Source organism: Lactuca virosa, chromosome 7 (assembly GCF_052849685.1).
Source record: "Lactuca virosa cultivar CGN04683 chromosome 7, Lactuca_virosa_CGN04683_v6, whole genome shotgun sequence".
Taxonomy (NCBI): Eukaryota; Viridiplantae; Streptophyta; class Magnoliopsida; order Asterales; family Asteraceae; genus Lactuca; species Lactuca virosa.
Window position 1 is genome coordinate 73,776,887 of NC_136432.1, and position 26,314 is coordinate 73,803,200.

Below are 26,314 nucleotides of genomic sequence, written 5' to 3' on the forward strand. Positions count from 1 at the left end.
AGTTCTTACAAAATAAAATCAAATGTTCCCAAGTGTTAATCAACTTCAAAATCCTCAAGAAAATCGCTTTCTCTGCTCCAAAAGTCGACCCCCCAAAGTAAAAAGTCGGTTCCCCCCTTTAAAAATGGTGAAAACTGCTTTAAAACCCGCATTTACGTTTACACAGCCCGCGTAAATTAACATTGTCATTTACACGGCCCGCGTAAACGCAAAAATATACTGTGCAGAAATCTACGTTTACACGGCCCGCGTAAACGCAAGGCTTGCATTTACACGGCCGTGTAAATCTCTGTAAAGCCAAAATCTTCATTTCTTTGATATCTTGCTCCTCGGTGCTCCGCAAGTCCTGAAATTTTGTCCGCAATTTTTATTTACCTCCTCCAACAATATCCTACCTCCAAAAGTCCCTGAAATATCACAAAAGTATTTGAATGAAATTGCCTCATGAAAAATCCCGAAAAACATGCAAAATGCATGAGTTTAAGCCTATATGCAGTGTACTTTTATGAAATAAAGCTACAAAATGGGTACATGAAATGCACCTAACAAATCTCCCCAAGCTTAAACCTTTCTTGTCCTCAAGAAAGAACAATAAAATTTAAACCGGAGAAAATAAAATAAAAGAAAAGAAAAGAAAATCAAAGTTAAACTTTTTTTTGAAACTTGATGCAAGAAATCAAAACAAACATGAAAAAATATATCCAACCCAATTAACCCTGTTTTGTACCATAGTTGAGAATATACCTGTCATGCCTTGAGTCAACTTGGCTTTAGTCTCAAAATATTATATGATAATAGAAATAAGACTTTGGCCACTCCCTAATACAACTCAACAGAATCAAAGATCACAACACTAATTCCCTTTCAATATCATCAAGTCAATTCTTGGAACAAATTATGGTCTTACTCTCGTGAAATTATATGTGACAAAACATGCTCAACCATCTTTGTTTCATAAAATATAACAATGCCCGATTCCAGCTATTTGTTGATCAACAACAATCTTTTTCTGAAAAATCTTTTCTAAAAATTCCCTAATATTTATCCAGATTGGCTACAAACTTCAAACCACTTACACCAGTGAAAGTAATTAACATTCAGTCCAATGTCATAAGTTCAAATCCAAGTCCAAGGGAATCTTTTGACAACCAAGTATTTTTCCTAAACAGAATATTCAATTAAACTATAAACACAATTATATACAAACTTCTTAATTATATTTTTTACAAATAAAGCTCATGGCTTTCTTTGAAATCCGTGTAACGGGCTTCCAACCAACACATCCAGATCAAATGACCTTAGTGTGCTAGATTTAAAAGGATCCCTCGGGTTTACTTGCCCGAACCTCAAAGGCCACAGATTAGCTTTATTTGGTTATTAAGTTCATGACTTTCTATGGAACCCGTGTAGCGAATTTTCAACTCAATCAGTCCCAAACAATTTAGCTTTAGGCGATTAGGTGTAAAACACCCCTCAGAGTACTTGTTCGAGTCCCAAAGGTCACATATTAACTTAATAATATCTTTTTTTTTAATTTTTTTTATTATTATTTTTTTTTATTTTTTCATATAAATAAGATAACATATAACACTCTTATTAATTTATTTGCTAGGCCTATTTCTTTATATTTTCGTCCTTGACTTTTCTATTGTGGGACATCTCACGGTCTATTACCGTGAGGGACTTCTAGACATTTTTCGGGGGACTAAAGGTCAACATGCAAAGACCCGTAGGTATAGTTGGAAGCTATGTCCCCAAGCACGGTATATAAAAGGGAATGAGTAGAAATGACTTTTTAGAGCGCTGGAAGGCTCGGAACATTGAGATTTTGTATTCTTTTTATGAACTTTTGAATTTGGCATTTTAAGTTCAATTAAGCATTACTACTCATAAGACCGGTCATATGTCCCAAAGAATTAACTCATACCTGCTGTTATGCTCCAATGTTGACAATTTTCTCACTTTCTGTTTTGCACAAGTAGCTTCGGGAGGTGTGTTCGTGTGTGATTAACTTGCTTTTAGATTTTTTTCAATAAAAAGAGCAAGCCAATTTCAAGGCACATGACTCATTTACCAGCTCAATTGTTTTGAAAAGATTCGGTTGCTTGGGTTTGGATCGTTTTTTTTTTCACAATTATGCAATGAATGCAATGCAAAAATTTAGATGCAAACAAAATGCAAAGAAAATAATAAAAATTAGAATAGAAATAAAATCTTTTTGGTTTTTGAAAAATTTTCCATGCAGAAAAAAAATGAAAAAGAAAATGAAATGAAAATTAATGCAATATGTACAAAACTACATGCAACCTACATGCAACGGGATTTATGCATGGATGGATGCCCCTCCCCAAGCTTAAAATATAGCATCGTCCTCGATGCTTGGAGAGAGGCATAGCCGGCCTATTGAGAGTCGGATGGTGGATGATGGTAGCTGGGTTGGGAATGGGTCCAAAACAGTCACAGATGCATACCAATTGAATTTTTAAGCAAAATATGAACGACTAAAGATATGGAAAGAATTTACCAAATCGTTCTTGGAGCCTTGCAATTATGGTGAGAACCTCCTCTTCATCCTCCCCAAGCTATCCGTGAAGTATTTTTGGAGCCGGAGATTCATTTTATAGGCATAAAAAATAAGTTTAAAACCATTTGGGACATTAAAAAAAATTGAAATTTACCAAAGACTAAAAATTTTTAAAAGAAAGGAAACAAATAACCCCGGGTTGCCTCCCGGTTAGCTGCCCTTGTTTTAAGTCGTTGGCTCGACTTGGCCCCTGAATGTGCTTTGTTCTAAGTAGGTGGGCCTTTACAACACATTAACCTTCTCGCCACTTCCTTCAATTGAAAACTTATCTTCTAACTGACTTTTTTTTTTATTTTTTTTTTTTTGAAAGCACCTGCTCACAAAATGCTTGGCATAAACAATTAGTAACACCGTATCCCCGGCAACGGCGCCAATTTGTTAGGCGTGTCAAACCCAACAAATAAAGGGTACAAATGACTCCTTAAACACTACTACTATGCACTAAAAACGTAGTACAAGGTAAGTAGGGTCGATCCACAGAGACACGGGACAAGTGTTTATACCTTTTTGCGTAAGGTACAAAAATGGTCACAGAATGGGGGGAATTTATAAGCAATGATTTAAACTATAGAATAAAGCAATAAGTAAATGATTGATTAAGTGAAATAAGTTCAAGATTTGTAAGTACTCCAACTCTATGCAAGATAAATTAGCAATGTGATTCCATGGATGACAAGATATTTGTTTAATTCTATCTAAGTTGGTACTTGAAAGTGTTAACAAGCTCTAACACTTCCCATTCACCACAATAATTAACCAAACCAAGCTCTTTGATTAATCCTAACCTTACCAATCTAATCTAAACAAACTCTTAGAATTAGGTTAAAAGATTGCATTAAACTTTATGTGAATGTTCCCAACAACACTCAATACTCCTCATAAGCTCGGGAGCATAAGAATGTGTGAATAAGATTTACACTAAATTCATTCAATAGAAATCAGTTTAGTGCTTGTTACCTAGTCCAATTTACAAAACAATTACGGATTTTGCAATTAGATAACTTGAATGATCTAACCCTAATTCAAATGGCCAATAAGAATCACAATTAGAATCAAACATTCGATTGAAACAAAATCAAATTCACTAGATAGAAAATTGAAAGAAAACATCAAGTCATATGATTGAAATCACAACCAGAAGTCAAGACATAAAGTTGGAGAATCTAGGGTTCTAGCCACTCATGACTAGAACAAGATCACAAATCTAGAAAATGAAATTAAAGTTCTTACAAAATGAAATCAAATGTTCCCAAGTGTTAATCAACTTCAAAATCTTCAAGAAAATCGCTTTCTCTGCTCCAAAAGTCGACCCCCCAAAGTAAAAAGTCGGTTCCCCCCTTGAAAAATGGTGAAAAACTGCTTTAAAACCCGCATTTACGTTTACACGGCCCGCGTAAATTAACACTGTCATTTACACGGCCCGCGTAAACGCAAAAATATACTGTGCAGAAATCTACGTTTACACGGCCCGCGTAAACGCAAGGCTTGCATTTACACGACCGTGTAAATCTCTGTAAAGCCAAAATCTTCATTTCTTTGATATCTTGCTCCTCGGTGCTCCGCAAGTCCTGAAATTTTGTCCGCAACTTTTATTTACCTCCTCCAACAATATCCTACCTCCAAAAGTCCCTGAAATATCACAAAAGTATTTGAATGAAATTGCCTCATGAAAAATCCCGAAAAACATGCAAAATGCATGAGTTTAAGCCTATATGCAGTGTACTTTTATGAAATAAAGCTACAAAATTGGTACATGAAATGCACCTAACAATACACTTATCAAAACAAACAACACATAATATTAGAATATTAGAATATTATAGATCATATACACAAACTTCAATTTTAAACGCATATGATATCTGAAAGATATTACTAATATTACATGACATAAACTATAATGTTAGATGTATTATTCTTTAAAATACATAACACACATTAAATATCAAACATTATAGATATTGTATACTAAAATTACAATTATATTGTCATATATACTTGTTTCATATTCTGTTGGTGTGTCTTCGATCATTTGTCGAACTATCAGACAAGGTACCATGAACTACGACTTGTTCCCTTTATCTATTTTTGATGATAGACCTTGTTGTACATTCTTTCATTTATGATCAAAAACTTATTTTGCCCTTGATTTGGTGATTTCATCATTTCATATGCATCAAAAAGATAAAACATCTTTTTGTTAAAACAATAAAACTAGGATATAAACAAGAAATTTATTCTCAAACAAAATCATTATGTTCTGAACCTAATATATAATAAAATAATATAATTTTTCTAAAATTCTAAGAATTTAAAACATGAAAATCATCTTAGAAAATTCTGAATTCTTAGCTAAACCTATCTACAATAAACCAATATCATAAACTCTAAAGAAATCATAAACAATTAGACTTCAATGTCATAGAACACTATATCATATAATGAAATAAAGTTATGAAGTAACATATGACATCATATCAGAAAGCCTAGAATATCAACTTTTGAAACAATTGTTTATTAAACAATTTATTGAATATCCAAATAATAAGCAAAATAACAATAACATATAAGATTAAGTACAATACACGCTTTCACAAAAAAAAATGCTTCATAAATTATATTCGTTGAATTAATAGAATCAAAATCGTGAATAATTCAAGAGTATTTAGAACAAAACTTCTTAAATTGTTGTTGATTTATAAATCAGAATAACTATATCATACACCCTAACTATGTAAATCAGAATAATTTTATACCAAGTTATAGTTGAAATATAGACAAAATAAATACCTGTTTTGCGAAGTGGATAATGATTAAGTGTATAATATGAATCTGATTAGGTAGAATGAGGCATTTTTGTGATGGTTTAGTGTTTTACCATGATGAAATTTGAAACATATTATAATCACAAAAAAACATGCAAATTCAAAAAGACAGAAAAATCGAGCTTAATGATTATGTTTTCTGGGGTTTTGAATTTTCACAATATAACATAATAGCAAGCATAATATACAAAATTATATATTAAAAAGTATATTTCAATTCATAGAATAATTAGAACATCACGTAATAACATTTCAAAATATGTAAAATATTCTACTAAAATTTACATTATAATAATTTGAATAGTTATGATATAGCATACTAACAATCAAGAATATATAAAATAAATATCAATCGAAAATATACAGATCCGCTCTTAATATGGGATTTTCTTTTTGAAGTTATGAAGAAGATGGGGTTTAGTGATTTATGGTGTAATTGGATTAGAGCCGCTCTTAATTCTTCCAGGGCTTCGGTGTTAGTTAACAGGGCACCTACTGAAGAGTTTGCTATTTTCAGAGATCTTCGTCAAGGAGATCCTTTATCTCCGTTCCTTTTTGTTTTGGCTATCGATGGTTTTCACGTGGCTCTTCAAGAGGCTAATCGGACAAGGGCTTTTAAAGGCGTGCTTCTTGGTTCTTTGAGATTTGAGGTGTCCCATCTTCTTTACGCAAATGATGTTGTTTTGCTTTGTGATTGGGAAGTGGAAAATGCTACGAAAATAATTAGTATCTTTAAATTTTTTCAAATGGTGTATGGGTTAAATATTAATTTATGTAAAAGTAAATTAATTGGAGTGGGAGTTAATTTTAATAGGGTCCAAGAGGTGGCTTCTATGCGGGGATGTAATGCTATTGACCTTTCTTTTATGTATCTTGGTGTTTTGGTAGGTACTAAAATGAATAGAATTGCCAACTGGCAGTCTATTGTGGATATTTTTTTAGTAGATTGTCTACTTGGAAGGCAAAATTATTGTCCATGTCGTTTAACTCTTGTGAAGGCGGTTTTGGGTAGTATTCCAGTCTACCAAATGTCCATTTTTAAAGTGCCTATTAAGATCATTAATCTCTTGGAATCTTTAAGAGCTAGGTTTTTTTGGGGGGGCTGATATTGGAGAAAGAAAGTTGCATTGGATTTCTTGGTCTAAAGTGATGGTACTCGAAATGTAGGCTTGAGCCCGTAGCGAATATTGGTAGGGGGATTGATCATCTAAAGAAGAAAGGTAGTTTTTTTGGAGGATTTATGTACTAGAAAGGTGGGAAATGGAAGAAGTACTCGATTTTGATTGGATAATTGGCATGAATCGAATATTTTTAAGAACAAATTTCATAGACTTTTTGTTCTTGATACGAATCCGAAGGCGCCTTTATTTGATCGATCCTTAGAAACGAGGATATTGGACGTGTTTGCTAAATATCCTCGTAATGGTGTTACAGGTGCTCAGTGGGATGAGATGCGCGAAATAATACAGGAGGTGGTTTTATCCGATTCGAATGATTCTTACTCGTGGGATTTGGATATAAAGGGCGAATTTTTGGTTGCTTCGACGAGAAATTTTATTGATGTACACAGTTTAGAGTCTTCTAACATTCCTACTAGATGGAATACTTATGTTCTCAAGAAGATTAATGTTCATGTTTAGCGGGTTGAAAGAGATAAGCTTCCCACTAGATTGAATTTACGTGATAAAGGCATTGAATTAGAGTCTCTTTAATGCCATGTTTGCTCTCAAATTGGAGAGACTGCTATTCATCTTCTCTCTGATTGCAATGTTTTCACCCCTTTATGGAACTTGATAGCTAGGTGATGGAATATCCCTACGCCTTCATATGGCACGGTTAATGAGATCTTGCATTGGGTTGATTCGCTAAAGATGACTAAGGAGCTTTCACAAGTTTTTGAAGCAGTTATTGTTGTCTCGTTTTGGATCATTTGGAGATTTCGTAATAATCTACTTTTTGGAACGGTAAAGCCTATAAGAGATGAGATTTTTTATGACATTAGGCATTTTTCTTACTTTTGAATTTTTAATAGATGTAGGAAAAATACTATTTCATAGGATTGTTGGTTGTTATCCCCAATCATGGCTTTGTAAGTTTTTACTTTGTTCTCTAGCTTCTACTAGAGGTTTAATAAATCCACCGTTGTTAAAAAAATCCAAAATATACAGAGTATTCAACTAAAACATACATTGCAATTTAGAATATATCAAAAAGTATACTAAAACATACATTATACTTCATAGAATAATTAAAATATCACATAAAGACTATAGTGGAATTATCAAGTTGATGATAACGATGAGAATTGTTGTTATCAAGCAACAACAATTATATTATTTATCGTACACATGAGTTTTCTAAAAAAACGAATATGTTTTGCAACTATTCATTTACATACTTCATAAATAAACTTATAAATGAAGGGACTGAAATTGCACATTGGTGATAGTCAAAGGGAACATCTTTCTATTTTTGCTTATGAATATGTAGTCATTATTTATTCCTTCACAAGAATCTTTAGAAAATATATGATCATTGACTTGAGATTTAGTTCTTCGGATATCTGGAAAAATGCATATTTAATAATTGCATTTGACTCGAACCTTAACTTGTAATATTCTTGAAAGCGATTTACACATGTTAGAGCATCTATAGTTTTCAGTTTTTTTCTTTTATATATCAAATTTTCATAAACTTTATTAACCTAAGAACTTATTAGCTTATTTTTATCTACTGACCATTTTTATTTTTTTATTTTTGAAATATTTAAATATTTAAAATAGTTTTAAATAAATATTTTATAAAGTCCATCATGCAATTTGTTGTTTTTAAGACGTGTAATATTTATAAAAAAATTCTAACAATGGCATAAAATGCCACAAACAAACAAAATTATAAAGAGTAATTATAACATTTTTTAAATTAAAGAAACATAAAATAATCATATATTTAGTTCTAAAAAAAACAATAAAGATATTTAATAATTAATATGGGAGATTAAGATGAAACAAACTAACTAGTCAAAAAAATAATAAAGCTTTGATAAGTAAATATAATTAGATAGTAAATTGGATATTACTGAACAGAGAGGGTTAACTGTAATAAAAAATAAAAAATAAAAAATAAAAAAATAAAAAAATAAAGAGAGGGTTAACTGTAATAAAAAATAAAAAATAAAAAATAAAAAATAAAAAAATAAAAAAATAAATGTTTACTAGAATAAAAGTCGTGATAATATTAACTCCAAAAAATTGCTGTTTTCAAATAAAAAAAATAAAGAGTACGATTTTAAATAATTAACCTCTTAAAAACCTTCCATTCATGAAATTGGAATGTACACCACGAATGAAGCACCACAATAATATGATAAAAATGAGCATGAACAGTTTTCTTCGAGATTGATTTGTATGGGTCTGAAAGAGAATGACTGGCCCATATAAATTGACATGACGAACGACAGTATCAAGATTTTCAAAGATTGCATAAATCTTTTAACAATCTTAAATAAAAAAAAAATCTAATTTCTTGAAATGAAAGAACGACAATGGAAAATTCACAATCTTTAGAAATCTATGATATTGTGTAAGGACTAAGGAGTTGTTTAATTTTTCTATTTTATTTTTACTTAATATGTTTAATGAGTCGAACATTTAATCTAAACATATATATAGATGTGGCTGTCTTTCTTTTAATTTTAAACAAAATAACTTATAGAATTTAGCCAAAAACTTGGTTTGATATATTAAGATAACTAGTAGTGAGATCCATTTATTACATACCTTAATTTGAAAAAAAATTAAAATATAAAGATCAAAATACTTGAGAACTTTGAATTTATAAAAAAATAAAAAAAATAATGAATTATTATAATGAAAATGTTTTTTATCTTTTAAATTTAAACACATAATTTAAATAAAAAAAGAAACTAATGAGTTTTAATTTTGAGAAATTTGAAATTAAAATGTAAGTTTATTAATGAAATTAATATCCATTTATTATTATATTTATTCAATAATTATTATGTGGAATTTAATAAAATTAAAAAAAAATTCATAAAATGATATGTGGGAAAAAAAAATTAATTCAAAATAACAACAAAATGACATTTAACAAATTGAATAATAATGTAACAAATGACAAAAAAAAAACAAAAAAAAAAATTCATTTATTATAGAGAATTCGTCTTTCTCTCACGTTAGTATTGAGAGAATTTTATTGTGAAATTGAGTTTTTTGGAATGTATTTCCAAATGATTATTTAGTTTAAAACAGAACACAAACACGTCTTAATTATACAACATTTTATCCATACATAAGTCATTCCTATTTTTAGGCAAACAAAAACTAGAGTTCATCAAATGCAAAACTTGTAAATAATCTGTTATATGTTATATATTAATATAAATAGCTCAAAAATACTTGATACGATATGTTATTTTTTGTTTAACAAGTGTCCATTTAGATTGAAAAGTTGTTATCGATACACAGATATGATTACAGATACACACAGATACATGAATATTGAAAAGTCATAATCGGATCTTTTACTATTAAATGTCTAAATATTTCAAACCCTTAAACACATTTCAACTCTCAAATCCAAAACTTGATTCGTGGGCCAAATCAAATGATGTATAAAAACTACAAATATTGCTTTTAAAAAAGTTACACCCACAAGAACACGAACAAACATACTTTTTCTTTAATTCATTCCTGTTGCTGTTTCTTCACACAGCCGGAACCTTCTTCCCATCTTCAATGAAATAAATCGCACTTTCAGGAACCTGAAATATATTCAAATAAAATTATTATTCTCTAACTCATTAATTATTTATAAACTTCATAAAAGTGGACAAAAATATATAATAAGTTTAATTACATCATGCCATGTATCTGTAATGAATTCCACAATATCATACGCAATGTCTCCTTGTACATCGATTTGATCTTTTTCAGTTGGGCCCTGAGAAGAATAATAATGTAACAAAATTTAAATATTAAAATATTAAAATAATAAATGATTAATTTGGTTATGAAAGGATTAAAAGTATACCTTTACAACTGAAGCTCCAGTTGCGAATTTCTTTCCAAGTTTCTTGGAAGCTTCACTCAGTTTAACACCTGGAATTAATTAATTAATTAATTAATTAATTATTAAGATTCAAGAAAAATACAAAAATGGGAATTAAACTTACCAAACAGTTCGAGGCCTTTTATTGTGGTGATAGATTTACGTTTGTTGCGTGTTACTTTCTCGATTATAACTTCTTGTTTGTCCTACATGGAGAGTATATGATATCAAAATCTTGAGTAATATAAATGAATTTTAAAAAACAATTATATGGTTTCATAAATGATTTTATTATTATTATTGTAATTTTGTACCTTCTTTTTTATCTTTCCTCCTGGGAGTCGTTTTACTGGCTCTTGCTTTGGCACCGAAGAACCTACATTTGATGAAAGACAAGAGTTAATAAACATGACAAAAGGGTAAAATGATCATTTTCAGTAGTCAACACTACCAATCAGATGTGTAATCAAACAACATAGTTTCAGTCAAAGGCAGATGCAATCAGAGCTTCAAACCCAGACTCAGTCAGATCTGACTCAGTCAACAACTATCAAACAGCCCCTTATTTATATGGCACTGCGCCTCTCTTCTTTCGTTCACAGAAACAATGTGGGATAAAGAATTTACCTTCTTTTCTTTTTTTCTTTTATTTATATTTAAACAAGCAACTATTTTATATTATAAATATTAAAATATAGCTTTCTTTAGTAGAATGCATTCTTAATGGAGAATTGGAAGAACAAAATGTCTACAACATCGTATACATGTTTATGGGGAAACCTTGTTGCCAGGCTATGTGTCATGGCATATCATATGTGAAGGGATTTTGTTGAAAATGATGCTTGAAGAACTTAAAGTGCAAGGAAGTGATCCAATATATATCCTATGTGACAACAAGTTTACCACTGAGATTTCAAAAAGTCTTGTGCATTCTGGTTGAACAAAACATCGGGAAATTGATATACACTTTATCAAGGAAAAATCGGAAAGCATGTCCCTACAATTACTCACAAAATATCCACCAAGAATCAAGTCCAACCCTATAAAGAGCTAGATATGTGTGAATTACATACCTAGCTAGAGATGTAGTGTAAACTTTTTAGTTATATGAATACAGATGAATGTCGATCAAGACTATTGTGAAATGTGATCCAGCTACGTGTTAGTTCCAGTGTTATCGATAGCGATAGCGAGGTTATAGCGATAACCTACCTATATGCTACGTAGCGATAGCGATGGAATAGCGACGGCTATTTCATTTTAGCGATTGCCTAATAAAAAATTAATACTATTTATACCTTCACCTATTTAACAATTATAACTAATAAATAAGCTAAAAACCAATACTAGTGGCTCAAATAAGTTCTAAAACATGAATATTAAATAACTGATTCACAATAAGCATTCAAATTATAACTGAGAAGAACAGAAATAGTAAGTACATAGGTGTACAACAAAGAAAGAAACTAAGTGTAAAAGAATCTAGAACAAAAACCTTTGAAGCTGATATGGAGAGAAGGAGCAGTGCAGGAAAACTTTCCATTATCACACTACTTGGCATCAAACTAACATAAATCTCAGAAAACTTTGCTCCTATTTGTTTTAATAACATTTAACATAAAAACAAAAATTCAAGTTTCCTTAAAAATGGAACTTCTAACACTTCAAACCAAATTTCCAACAACTAATACTTCAAACAAAACTGGAACAAAAGTGGTAACACTGGAATTGTGGTGTAGGCAGTTAAAGGAATTGTAGATAGGAGTACAGAAATATGGAATATATAATCAATTGAATGTATTAGAAGCATTAATCATAACATCAGAATTCAGAAACTTAATCGAAGAGGTGAAGCACAACTTTTTTTTTTCGATCGATGGTTTTCCTGCCAATCTCCAAATCGGTGATCCAAACACCAAATTGGCGATCCCAAATGCAAATTTGGCAATCCCAATCAATAATTAGACCAATTCCGATCAGTAAAAACATGTTCCAGCAATCAATTTTGCCAATTTATAAAAAAATCGATTTAATTATAAAAAAAACATTATATCGATACGTCGCTATTACCTCGCTATAAGCCCCATAGCGACACACCAACGCCTTGCCTCGCTAAACGCAATAGCGATCGCTATGATCACTATTGACAACACTGGTTAGTTCTTAGTTATCTTTATTGATCAATGTTTATCTTTAGATAACAGTGTTATCGATAGCGATAGCGAGGTAATAGCGACAACCTACCTATATGCTATGTGGCGATAGCGATGAAATAGCGATGGCTATTTCATTTTAGCGAATGCCTATTAAAAAATTAATACTACTTTTACCTTCACCTAATTAGCAATTATAACTAATACACAAGCTAAAAACCAAGACTATTAGTTCAATTAAGTTCTAAAACATGCATATTATAAAAAAAACAAGTGTTAGTTTTAGATATCCAATGCTCTCTTTGACTTAGTCAACTAAAAACCCTAAAACAATTCCATTTATACTAGATTTAAAAAATAAAAAAATAAAAAAATTTTAAAAAAAAAATCAAATAGGTCGCTATGTCGCTATTCAGTCGCTATGAACCCCATAGCGACAATGCATCGCCTCACCTCGCTATTCGCTATAGCGATCGCTATTGACAACACTGAGATAACATAAGTAGGATAATTATTCCTACTTATGTAATTATCTTTTTTAAATTAGGACTCTAGCATATTGTAAAGGGGAATCTCCAGAAAGGTCCTAATATTTTACCCTAATTTACGAAAAAGTCTCAGTTACCGGTAAAAATGACGATTTGACCCATTTTTCCCAGTTTCATTACTTACCCGGTTTCATTAAAATCCCATTATTTTACCATAATATACGAATAAGTCCCAAAATAAATTTAATTAATGATTTGGCCCTTTTCTCCATTTAACATACATTTTACTGGGTGCACTCCTAATCTGGTTTATGTAATTATTGCAGTTTTCGTTGAATACATTTTATATTTCAAAAAATATATATTAGATCAGGATATCATCTTTTATGGTAAACATGACATTATATAACCCAACATATCCATATCATCAGCTCATTTAATGACTATGTGTCCAGGTCTGCAATGCAATGACACCGGTAATATGTATGTTACAAGGAGAAAAGGGCTAAATCATCAATTAATTTTAGTTTGGGACTTATTCGTAAATTATGGTAAAATAATGAAACTTTAATGGAACCAGGTAAGTAATGAAACTGGTAAACCGAGAAAAAATGGTCAAATCGTCATTTTTACCGGTAATTGGGACTTTTTCATAAACAAATTTTAGTTTGGAACTTTTTCGTAAATTAGGGTGAAATATTAGGACTTTTCCGGAGATTTCCCTATTGTAAAAGATGATCTTCTGGTGTACAGTGTACTCCATTAATGAACTCCAAGAATAGAGTATACAACTTCAGTTGTATATTTTCTTGTTCCTTTAATATGTAATTCACATTTGATTAGTAGTTCATCAGAACAATGCATATAAACAAGTTATTGTTCCAATCCTATTCATAGATCCACATATGTATAGTGTATACCAATCTATGCACTACTTTCAAAGCCATATCATGAATTCATGATCATCCACACAGAATTGAGATTTTTTAGTGATTTTGTTACCACTGCAAAAATACAATTTCAGAAGCAACTTATATTAAAAGACAGCCCTCTCCCATTTTAGTAAATGAAGTGGAGATTACATGAAATTTCCCCTAATAATTTATCATAATCAATTTGTAAATTTCACAACCCCTTCATACTAGGCATGGCACAAGTTGCTACTGCGAGTTTCGATTAAAACAATAATTTTTAAAAAAAAAAACAACAAATAAGGATTACCAGAAGGTCCAGTGACATCTGTGATTGAAGACGATTGTAGTTGATCAGAAACTCTATCAGCTGCATTCAAATTTGACTCTGAATCGTTTTCGGAAAAAGGAGAATAACAAATTTTATCACAATTGAACACATAATAAACATCCAAATGTTTTAAATGAAAGAGGGTATAGAATCTTTTACCTTGAATAAGATCTGGGTAAAGTTGCGGTGCGTTTTGGATCAACCAGGGTTTGCATTTTTCGAAATCGGGACCAAATTCACAGTACTCGGCGGGTAAGCCGCAAACACCACAGTATAAAACCCGAACCGGTTGAGGTTTTTCTGCCATTACAGCTTATTGAAATGGGTGAAGTTGGCTATCTGAAAAATATCAGCGGTTTTGATTTCGAGTGTTAAAAGGGTTTCTGCTATGGAAGAACGCATATAGTGAACGAAAGCCGCAGTTTAAGCAAGCGACGTCGTATCCTATGAGAAATAGGAAAGTGAAAAGCTACTTCATGTTTTTAAACAAAAAGCTTAAACAAAAAGGTTTTAAAACTTTTAGCTTTTTACAAAACGTTCGACTTTAAACAAAAAAATTCGTTTGGCAGTACGGGCGTTTAATCAATTGTCTTTTTATGTAATTTTTTATATTTCAAAAGCTTCCATTTATTTTTGTCAAATATTCATATAACAAATAAAAGTTACAGCTTCCCGCTACCAGCTACCCGCTACACGCTACACGCTACCAGCTACCCGCTACACGCTACCAGCTACCCGCTACCAGCTAACCGCTTCCAGCTAACAGCTACTTTTGCCAAACATGCCTTACAACTTTTACAAATAACGGAATTTTTAACAAATAGTTTGTAAACCACGAGAAGTTTGTTTATGTTAAAGAAGTAACTACATATAATAAAGGTGAGTCTTAGGACCTACTTTTTTTTATATAATATTTATATTGAATAAATTTTAGGAACCATCTTGAAAAAAAAGTTATGACCTACCTTATATCATTTGACAAAATCATAAAAGAAATAAATAAAAGAAATAATGGATATTTAAATTTGCAAAACAAATGGTTAATATTTATCAAAACATTTGAGATAAAAAGAAAGAGATGTAATTATTTGATGTTATAAAATGGATGGTTGATGGTTATAATGAAACTTGAAAATCAACACAACTTCTCATACATTATTGGTTGTAAGAAATGATTATTGGAAATGGACTCTTTAATAAAAAGAGATTCGGTCGTGCAAAGTAGTTGTTTTTTAGGTTTAGGTGTCAAGCGGAGTGGTTTTTACTGGTTCGACTCGACTCGGCCCGCCACATGTATCGTGGACTCTTTATTTTTTTCAACTTCACTTAATTAGGAACCACATGTTTTTCTATTTTAGATTCGACACTAGTTTATGTTTATTTAATTTAATAAATGAACGCACATAAACACAAATTTTTTCCGTTTAGTTAAATGAACGAACATGAACAATGATCTTGTTTGTTTATTTAAGTTCGTGAACGTTCGTTTATGGTCGTTCATTTAAGTTTACTTGTGTTCATATGTGTTCAATTTTTTTATTATATTAGTACATTATATGGCCATTTATGTCCATATATATGTTCAATTATGTTTTTTATCGTTGTTCGTTTAGCATGTTCACGAACATTAATGAACAAATATGAACAATGTACTTTGTTAAAACGAACGAATATGAACAAGAAAACTCATTCATTTATCCATTCGTGTTCGTTCATTTGTTGGGCTAACGTAAATGAACGAACATGAACAAGCACATGTTTGTGTTTGTTCGGTTCGTTTACAGCTCTATTTACAAATGCTTTAATTTTAGAGTAAATTACGTGAATCGTCCCTTGTACAGGTGTTAAAATGCATGTTTAGTGCCTATTTTCAAAAATTAACTCGGACAATCCCTAATATATTTAAAAGTTGTGTGTTTCGTCTCTAATATCGTTAGCCATTTGTTTTTCCGTTAAGTGACCAACATGTTTGGGTTATTTTAGTCATTTAACTTAAAAACGACAATAAATAAATACACTAAACCCTAACTCTATTGTCTCCCTCATCTCCCAAGTTCTCTCCCTTTCTACCAGATAGTTAGAGATCAAATCACACCATAATGAAATCAAAAATCTCTCCAATAAACTCTCCTTTACGAACACCTCCCTCGCTTCATCCCTCCTCCAGCCTCTCACCTATGCAATAGACCCCGATGTACACCATCACTCTCTCCTCCCTTCCAAGGTCTACCACTATCTCCTTCGTACCCCTAACTTCCCTTTTTTATCCTTGTTTGTTGAGAGAAGAACTTAAGTGACAAAGAGATTATGGTGCGGAATTATAAGTTAATCTTGTGGATCTTAATGAAGCTCAACAATAACAAATAGCGGAAATGTAAAGGAAACATAACAACAACATATATTGTTAAATGTAAGCAAGTTAGAAGAATACTTGTTGAAACATAATTTGGTTTGCAGTCAAACACAAGATATTATACAGTGAACAACAAAGTATGAACAATGAAGAATAAAAGATATATGATAAGGAGATTTGTATTTCACTTGATACGTTTACAAGAAAAAATGAAATCGGACACCCTTCAAACATTTTACAAGATTGTCTATTTATAGGAAGAAATAGTGCGAGTACCTAAATAAGATAATATAAAAGTAATCTTGATTAAAACGTTCATTGTAACAACGTAAATTTTCAAAACAATTTTTCATTTTTAAAACATAATTTCATTCATAAGATATCATAAGAATCCATTGTATCACATGTCATCATAATAAAACAAATCCCAAGATCTCTAATACATAAATCCCATCAGTGTGTACAGATCATGCCGGCACCTTCCCGCGATCCTCACTGGTACCTGAAACACATCACACAAACACTGTAAACATAAATGCTTAGTGAGTTCCCCAAAATACCACATACGCACATACGCCACTCAAGGCTATAGCTCTACAAGACCTTTCGGTCAATGTGTCTCAGAGGACTTCCGTCCCACAATCCTGGTAGACCTTCCGGTCCTACCCATAATGACCTTCCGGTCCATATCATAATGACCTTCCGGTCCATAACATACTACTCATAACATAACATAGCACATACATATTAAATAACAACATACATCACATACTGTGACAACCGTCAATTTTTGGCCAAGTCAAAGTCAACTAAAGTCAACAAGTCAAACCGGTCAACTCATCTAACCCTTGTACATTGGGGTTTCCACTATATTTCTTATTGAACAACTCGCAATATTAATATAAATTATCACTTAGAGTTTTCACGTGTTCGGAAATTCTAACCCTAATCAGGGTAAGTGATGAATCTACTCGATAAAACATTATTCCATACCCTCGAGAGCGTATAACATTTATAACAAGGCTTAACAGAGTGTAAGAACCTTGCGTTACAAAGCCAAACACTCAAAAAGGTCACAAAAGAAGTCTATCCAAATCTCTTTCACTCTAACTCTCCCAAAACTCTCTAAGTAGGAGAAATCTCTCCAAGTACGTGAAATCTCTCCCAAATCTCTCTCTGTAGGAGAAATCTCTCCAAGAATGTGAAATCTCTCCCAAATCTCTCTCCATGTGAGAAATGTCTCCAAGTATGTGAAATATCTCCCAGATCTCTCTCTGTATGAGAAATCTCTCCAAGTGTGCGAAATCTCTCCCAAATCTCTCTAAAAATCTCTTTCAACTTTTTATAATCTTTCGGGTCATCCCGACACTTAACTTGGTGAAAAACCGCTCAAAACGGGAAGATTCCTTGAAAAATAACCTTAACGAACCGAAACCTTCCTCTTAGAACCGAAGCCTCTCGGACCTGAAACCTCTTGGAACCGAACTGCTGAGGACCGAGCCCGAAACCCCTTGGAACCGAACCTTCTCGGACCGAAGCTGTTGAGCCGAACCTTCTCGGACCGAAGCCTGCTGACCCGAACCCGAACCTCGCCTTCGCTCCTGACCTTCGCCTTCGGCCCATATCACCTTCGGTCTATTTCGCCTTCGGGTCCATAGCAGAAGGGACCGAACTTCGGCCCTATCCGAGCAACTTTGCAGGAAGCCTTTTTCTTCCCGGTTTTCGACTAGTTTTGCGTTCTAAGCCCAATTTTAATTATTTTAACGTGGGGTTTTCATCCAAAATCATATTTTAACATATAAAACCCCTTAATTCATTAATAATCACGTTTTTTAGTGTAAATCTTATCCAAGAAGAGTGGGTGAAGTACTTGAGGTGGAGTGTTGACTTTACTTTAGTTTATGACACAAGCAACCATCCACACCCACTCCATGACCAGCCCACACCCTCCACCATACCTGGTCATTCATAGTCCTTTTCCCATCATTTCCCAACCCCATTCCTTGTCTAAGGCTGAAATCTATCCTCTCTCCTAACACTTTCTCTCATTATCTCATTCTTCCACCAAAGATCAAACACATTTTCTCTCTAAATTCTCTCACTAAAATTCGAGATTCAAGGGCTTTCTTCCAAGCTTTTCTTTCACTTTTGGTAAGTATATTCATCCTCCATATAATTATTTCACTTCCTTCTACTCCAATCATAGTTTTTCTTACACAAACTCCATCATATTTGTGTTAGATTCTCGAAATCTTCAAGGCATCTTCTTAGTGTTCTTGAGTAGAACACTTCTTTTCTTCCACATCCATCCACTAAGAACACACAAGGTGAGTTCATACCCCTATCTTTTCATGTTTTTCTTAAGTTTTAAGGTGGAGGGGGGGGGGGGAATACAAGTTAAAACACCAAAAACTTAACTAAACTCAAACAACATCTTTCATCAGAAAAGTTGAGTCTTATTCACGGACTGTTTTCACTACCTTAAACTTAATATCTTTCAAAACTGTTTAATATGAAAATATTTCAGGTTCATACCTTTAAAATGACTACTTGAACATCTCCATACGATTTTTCTATGATTTATGGTGATTTTTACAAAACTGCCTATCATTTCAGAAATGAATTCCGACCAATCTGTGAATATGAACATTTTAACACAAGTTAAAGATTTCTAAAAATCATAATAAAAATCATGAATAAACTAGACACATTTTGTGGACTCGTAGAATTTACGGAATCAGTTTTTGACTTCGTATGATTTTTCTAAAACAGTGTAGAAAGGTAAAAATCTAGATAACAGCTTATAACTTTCATCACACTTTGTAACTTGTTGAGCAAAAGTGTTAATCTTTGAAGATTTCATATTTTACATGTGTTTCTTATTGTGGTATAATTATATAACAGAAAATACTCACTAAATTGTAAGAATCCTCCATTATTACCATTAGTACAAAAATAAGGCATGATAACACATAGTTATATTTTTGCTATACATTCGACTTACATAGAAAAGGGTCCTTATACATCACAAACAAACATGCTAGAACTATAATAGGTATAGTTAGATTGCATATACATTACAAACATCTTGATAAACTATAATAGGTATAGTTTATGTTCACTACCACTACCACTTTTGGATAAATTATAATATGCATAATTCATGTTCACTATCACTACCACTATTTGGTGAATTATGATATGTATAGTTTATGTTCACTACCACTACCACTTTTGGATAAACTATAATATGCATAAATCATGTTCACTATCACTACCACTATTTGGTGAATTATGATATATATAGTTTATGTTCACTACCACTACCACTATTTGATAAACTACAATATGTATAATTCATGTTCACTATCACTACCACTATTTGGTGAATTATGATATGTATAGTTTATGTCCACTACCACTACTTGATGAATTATGATAAGCATAGTCTCGGTCTTTGGTTTTTAAGACTACATCCTATCTAGAATTGTTAGTTTTCAGCCATACTTACTAAGTGTATATGCTAGAGTTATATAGAATTTAGTCATGATCGACTTAGAATTGGTGGGTCCGCTTTATTTCATGTTCCTTGTTTGGTTGTGGGCCTAGGGCAAACCCATTACATTCGACGGTCTATTTAACTTAAATTTTATATAACTTATATACACTTAGAGATTATATAAGGAAACTATAGGAAATTCTAGGATGCACTATTTATTAATATAGAAACTTACGATTCACTCTTTAAGAAAATATCGGATTTTCTTTGGAAACATATTTCTATTAAAACTACATTATGTCTAGAATTGTTAGACTTCAGCTATAATTGCTAAGTGTATATGATAGAGTTATATAAGAATCTAGTCACAATCGACTTAGAATTGGTGGGCCCGCCTCATCTCCTGTTCCTTGTTTGGTTGTGGACCTAGGGCAGACCCATTATATTCAACGGTTTATTTAACTCAAATTTTATATAACTTATATACGCTGGGCGATTATAGAAGGAATCTATGGGTCCCTCTAGGGTTCATTATCGTATAACATAGGAGCATTCATTCCACACTTAACTAAGAAAATATTGGATTTTCTGGAAACATACTTTGTTGCTTTTACAAGGAAAACGGTTTCTTTCTCAAACAAAACTCTTATGAACTCACCAACTTAATTGTTGACACTTTTCAAAACTACTTGTATTCTCAGGAAATCAGTGAAACAGGAAAACATCAGCACTTTGAGGATGGGACGTTAAATCGTCAAACAGTTTATTTTGTCATCATAATGTAATTGATTTTGAAACATCTAAACATATACTATGGTGTAACCTTTTCAATTATATTTATGATGGTTGTATTTACTTTGAGCACCATTATACTCGTTGTTGTGATACTTACATGAAGTCCTCCACCCCCGGACGTTTCCGCCATCCTTGGTTTGGGGGTGTGACAGATTGGTATCAGAGCATTGTTTATAGTGAACTAAGTATATCGAACCACATAAGATATACAAACTATAAATGCATTGGGACTAAGGTCTCTGATGTAACATTTTCAAATAACTATACTTTTGGAAATAAATAGTTTCTTGTTAAAAGTATACATGCATGCATACATATTAAGGTCAGCATCATTCTAGAACAAAACAAAAGTTGTGATTGTTGAATGGCACAAGTAGGCTTGGGGATGTATGGTCAGGTCTGGGAATGACATAGCCTGATCAACTATGTCTAACCCAGAAGTGATTAGCATATGCCCGGGAATGGTTGTGGCGTTGCAACAAGTCTAAAAACTTACCAATTCTATCTACAAACAAACATTAAAAAACATAGGTCAAACATTAAAATACTATAGGAGTATTTTGTGATACAATAACCAACTTATGTGAAAACTAAAGACCCCTATTAGTAGGTATATAATGACTAAGTGCATATGCCAAGGTTATACATAATTAAGGATATTATAGACTCAGAATCTATGACTATTGATCTACTTCCTGTTCCTTGTTTGGTTGTGGACTTAGAGTAGAGTCATTTATTCGAAGGTCTATTTTATCTCAGATTATGTATAACTGGTATGCACTATGTGATTATAGATGTGACCAATAAGGATCACCCCCTATAAGTAATTATAGGATTAGACGTCTATTAACTATCCCTTCTACCCCTATTCTCGCACGAGCAACGTGATGAGTAAATCTTAACGCCCGTACAAAACCTACTTCTACCCACTACCATAACTCCGTCTCAGGGACGTTAGCAGAAACACCGAGAATAGTTCAGTAAAGTGCGAAAGTTATACGTATGTATATAAATGGTAAGGATATAACTAGAGCATATCAATAAAAATTGGCATGCATTTTATTTCAGTGGGAGTTACCACATATCTCATAACCTGTATTACAAACGATTTGCCTATGGTAACTCTAAGATTACTTAATGTATACCTCAAGGTTATGTGTAGTTAAGAGACGATCGGCTTAGAAATGGTAAGTCCGCCTTAGGTCCTGTTCCTTGTTTGGTTGTGGGCTTAGGGTAGACTCATTAAGTTCAACGGCCTATTGGACCTTAATTACACACAACTGGTATACATTGGGTGATCTTAGGAGTGGATCGGGCATGGAACAAATCACAAGATTACATTCGAGTCATTTCTACTAAATTCATAAGTTTATTTATATAGACCTCTGGTATGAATTGTTTTCCACATTCAAAAAATCGGGAAATACTATACTTAAAAACTAATAACCATTACCAAAAGACTTGTACTCATTACGTCTTTGAAATTCTATAACAGAAAGATGCCGCCTCGAAGGTCTGTTAGACACACTAGCGGAGCGCAAGCAAATCCACCACCGCCACCTCCCCAATATGATCCTGTTATGTTCTAAGCTACGGTCACGGCCGCGGTGGCAGCTGCTATGTCCCAAATCAGCACTGATGGTGCAGGACGGACAGGGAGCGGTACTAATAACTCCACTCAAGGAGATAGCCAAGGGCGTTCTAGAGAATGCTCCTTTAAAGACTTCACCAATGCCAGACCCGATTCATTCAATGGCAGCGGGGGAGTCATCGATTTGATGCAGTGGTTCGAAAAAACCGAGTCTGTCTTCGAGATGTGTGCGTGCCCCAAAGCAATCAAAGTTAAGTTCGCAGCTCGCACTTTCTCCGATCGGGCCCTTACTTGGTGGAACGGTCACGTTATGTCACTGACGCTTACAGTGGCTAACTCGATGAGTTGGGAGGACTTGAACGCAAGGATGCTGAAAGAGTATTGCCCAAGGGGCGAGGTGCAAAAGCTAGAGCAAGAACTGTGGAACCTCAAAATGACAGGCTCTGACCTTGCAACTTATACCGCCCGATTCTGTGATCTAGCACTCCTTTGTCCCGCTATGGTCACCCCGGAAGAAAAAAAGTTGGAGCGATACCTCTGGGGATTGTCCCCCGAAATTCAAGATAGCGTGTTGGCCTCAAGACCAACTACCTTTGAGAGTGCCAAGGAATTGGCACAACAACTCATCGACCATCGTGCCAGCCATGACACTGCGACAACCACCCCGGATCAAGAAAGAGGAGGAAACAACAAAAGGAAGTTTTGGGACAACAAAAGGACCAACCAGCCCAGGACTTCACTAAGAAGCAAAAGAGCGTTGCTGTTCATGCTGCCACAACCCTCGCCACGCCAGCTCCCATAAAAAAATACGTTGGAACCCTTCCGAAATGCAACGAGTGTAACTTCCATCACACTGGGGCTTGCCGAGAGATGCATTGCAAAAATTGCAACAGAAAGGGGCACACTGTCCGTTTCTGTAAGGCACCAGCACGACCCATCAACCAGGTCCCTGGCTTTAGAGTAAGCCCAGCCTGTTACAAGTGCGGCGAAACGGGACACTTTAAAAGGGACTGCCCAAGAGCACGAAATGTTGGTGATGGTGGAAGGGTGCTCGCGATCACTGCAGGAGAGACCACCCCGGAACCACCCGTAAATATCAGTACGTGTTTCTAACATCGACGTTTAAATTCTAAATTTCTTTTTATTACTAAAACTAGCATCGATTAAATTATATCAACCATGAATCTCGAGAACACGGCAAAACCCAAATAAGTCTTATCATCTATATAAAAATGCAGGGTTTTTACTGGTGAATCTATGATGACTAGTGTAAACATTATGGTCATATATCATTAAGATTCTATGGACTTAGAATGTGTGATTCCGCCTCATTTCCTGTTCCTTGTTTGGTTGTGGGCTTAAGGCGGGGTCACCCATCCGAATGCCCTTGCAATCTTAATGATATACGACTAGTTTACACCAAGCGATTATAAAAGAACTGGTAGGACTTATAATGCAAATTTCGTCACAATTTGTTGAAACATTCGTAATGCTGGAACTCGCTAACTACATTATAAAATATTCATAGTGGTAATACCAAGGATAAAACAGGGAGCATAAAGGCACACGTTGAATACACTATCATCCCAAAACAATAACTCCTTTTAAATTGACTCAGCTCAAGTTACAATAAGAAACTCCAAGGTCGTCATGTGACATCAGGCGGGTTGTTCCACACCATAATCAACTTCTTATACTACGAAAAGCTCCCCCATCTTTCCTCTAAATTCTTGAAGTCCCAGTCGAAACACTAATTTCGGGACGAAATTCTTTCTAACGGGGGATGATGTGACAACCGTCAATTTTTGGCCAAGTCAAAGTCAATTAAAGTCAACAAGTCAAACCGGTCAACTCATCTAACCCTTGTACATTGGGGTTTCCATTATATTTCTTATTGAACAACTCGCAATCTTAATATAAAGTATCACTTAGAGTTTTCACGTGTTCGGAAATTCTAACCCTAATCAGGGTAAGTGATGAATCTACTCGATAAAACATTATTCCATACCCCTCGAGAGCGTATAACATTTATAACAAGGCTTAACAGAGTGTAAGAACCTTGCGTTACAAAGCCAAACACTCAAAAAGGTCACAAAAGAAGTCTCTCCAAATCTCTTTCACTCTAACTCTCCCAAAACTCTCTAAGTAGGAGAAATCTCTCCAAGTACGTGAAATCTCTCCCAAATCTCTCTCTGTAGGAGAAATCTCTCCAAGAATGTGAAATCTCTCCCAAATCTCTCTCCATGTGAGAAATGTCTCCAAGTATGTGAAATATCTCCCAGATCTCTCTCTGTATGAGAAATCTCTCCAAGTGTGCGAAATCTCTCCCAAATCTCTCTAAAAATCTCTTTCAACTTTTTATAATCTTTCGGGTCATCCCGACACTTAACTTGGTGAAAAACCGCTCGAAACGGGAAGATTCCTTGAAAAATAACCTTAACGAACCGAAACCTTCCTCTTAGAACCGAACCCTCTCGGACCTGAAACCTCTTGGAACCGAACTGCTGAGGACCGAGCCCGAAACCCCTTGGAACCGAACCTTCTCGGATCGAAGCTGCTGAGCCGAACCTTCTCGGACCGAAGCCTGCTGACCCGAACCCGAACCTCGCCTTCGCTCCTGACCTTCGCCTTCGGCCCATATCACCTTCGGTCTATTTCGCCTTCGGGTCCATAGCAGAAGGGACCGAACTTCGGCCCTATCCGAGCAACTTCGCAGGAAGCCTTTTTCTTCCCGGTTTTCGACTAGTTTTGCGTTCTAAGCCCGATTTTAATTATTTTAACGTGGGGTTTTCACCCAAAATCATATTTTAACATATAAAACCCCTTAATTCATTAATAATCACGTTTTTTAGTGTAAATCTTATCCAAGAAGAGTGGGTGAAGTACTTGAGGTGGAGTGTTGACTTTACTTTAGTTTATGACACAAGCAACCATCCACACCCACTCCATGACCAGCCCACACCCTCCACCATACCTGGTCATTCATAGTCCTTTTCCCATCATTTCCCAACCCCATTCCTTGTCTAAGGCTGAAATCTATCCTCTCTCCTAACACTTTCTCTCATTATCTCATTCTTCCACCAAAGATCAAACACATTTTCTCTCTAAATTCTCTCACTAAAATTCGAGATTCAAGGGCTTTCTTCCAAGCTTTTCTTTCACTTTTGGTAAGTATATTCATCCTCCATATAATTATTTCACTTCCTTCTACTCCAATCATAGTTTTTCTTACACAAACTCCATCATATTTGTGTTAGATTCTCGAAATCTTCAAGGCATCTTCTTAGTGTTCTTGAGTAGAACACTTCTTTTCTTCCACATCCATCCACTAAGAACACACAAGGTGAGTTCATACCCCTATCTTTTCATGTTTTTCTTAAGTTTTAAGGTGGAGGGGGGGGGGGGGGGGGGGAATACAAGTTAAAACACCAAAAACTTAACTAAACTCAAACAACAGCTTTCATCAGAAAAGTTGAGTCTTATTCACGGACTGTTTTCACTACCTTAAACTTAATATCTTTCAAAACTGTTTAATATGAAAATATTTCAGGTTCATACCTTTAAAATGACTACTTGAACATCTCCATACGATTTTTCTATGATTTATGGTGATTTTTACAAAACTGCCTATCATTTCAGAAATGAATTCCGACCAATCTGTGAATATGAACATTTTAACACAAGTTAAAGATTTCTAAAAATCATAATAAAAAT

The 26,314-nt window shown here is 33.7% G+C and overlaps 1 protein-coding gene across 1 annotated transcript; it reads right to left on the reverse strand.

Moving 5' to 3' along the window:
• Positions 1 to 9,929: 9,929 nt before the first annotated feature.
• On the reverse strand, positions 9,930 to 14,790 carry LOC145126818 (translation machinery-associated protein 22-like). The gene is made up of 7 exons (XM_079062107.1): positions 14,522 to 14,790; positions 14,342 to 14,419; positions 10,794 to 10,855; positions 10,604 to 10,685; positions 10,462 to 10,529; positions 10,288 to 10,371; positions 9,930 to 10,192 (listed from the first exon to the last, which is right to left on the reverse strand). Exons 1-7 carry the CDS (start codon positions 14,667 to 14,669, stop codon positions 10,136 to 10,138), a joined length of 579 nt encoding a protein of 192 aa, XP_078918233.1. The 5' UTR covers positions 14,670 to 14,790; the 3' UTR covers positions 9,930 to 10,135.
• Positions 14,791 to 26,314: the final 11,524 nt, after the last annotated feature.

What these genes read in the sequence shown, in the direction of transcription:
- LOC145126818 (XM_079062107.1), bottom strand. Translation starts at nt 14,669, where the DNA reads ATGGCAGAAAAACCTCAACCGGTTCGGGTTTTATACTGTGGTGTTTGC. An exon ending in AAAAGGCCTCGAACTGTTTG is followed by an intron (nt 10,530 to 10,603) that starts GTAAGTTTAATT and finishes AATTAATTCCAG; the next exon opens with GTGTTAAACTGAGTGAAGCT. An exon ending in TTACAGATACATGGCATGAT is followed by an intron (nt 10,193 to 10,287) that starts GTAATTAAACTT and finishes AATATATTTCAG; the next exon opens with GTTCCTGAAAGTGCGATTTA.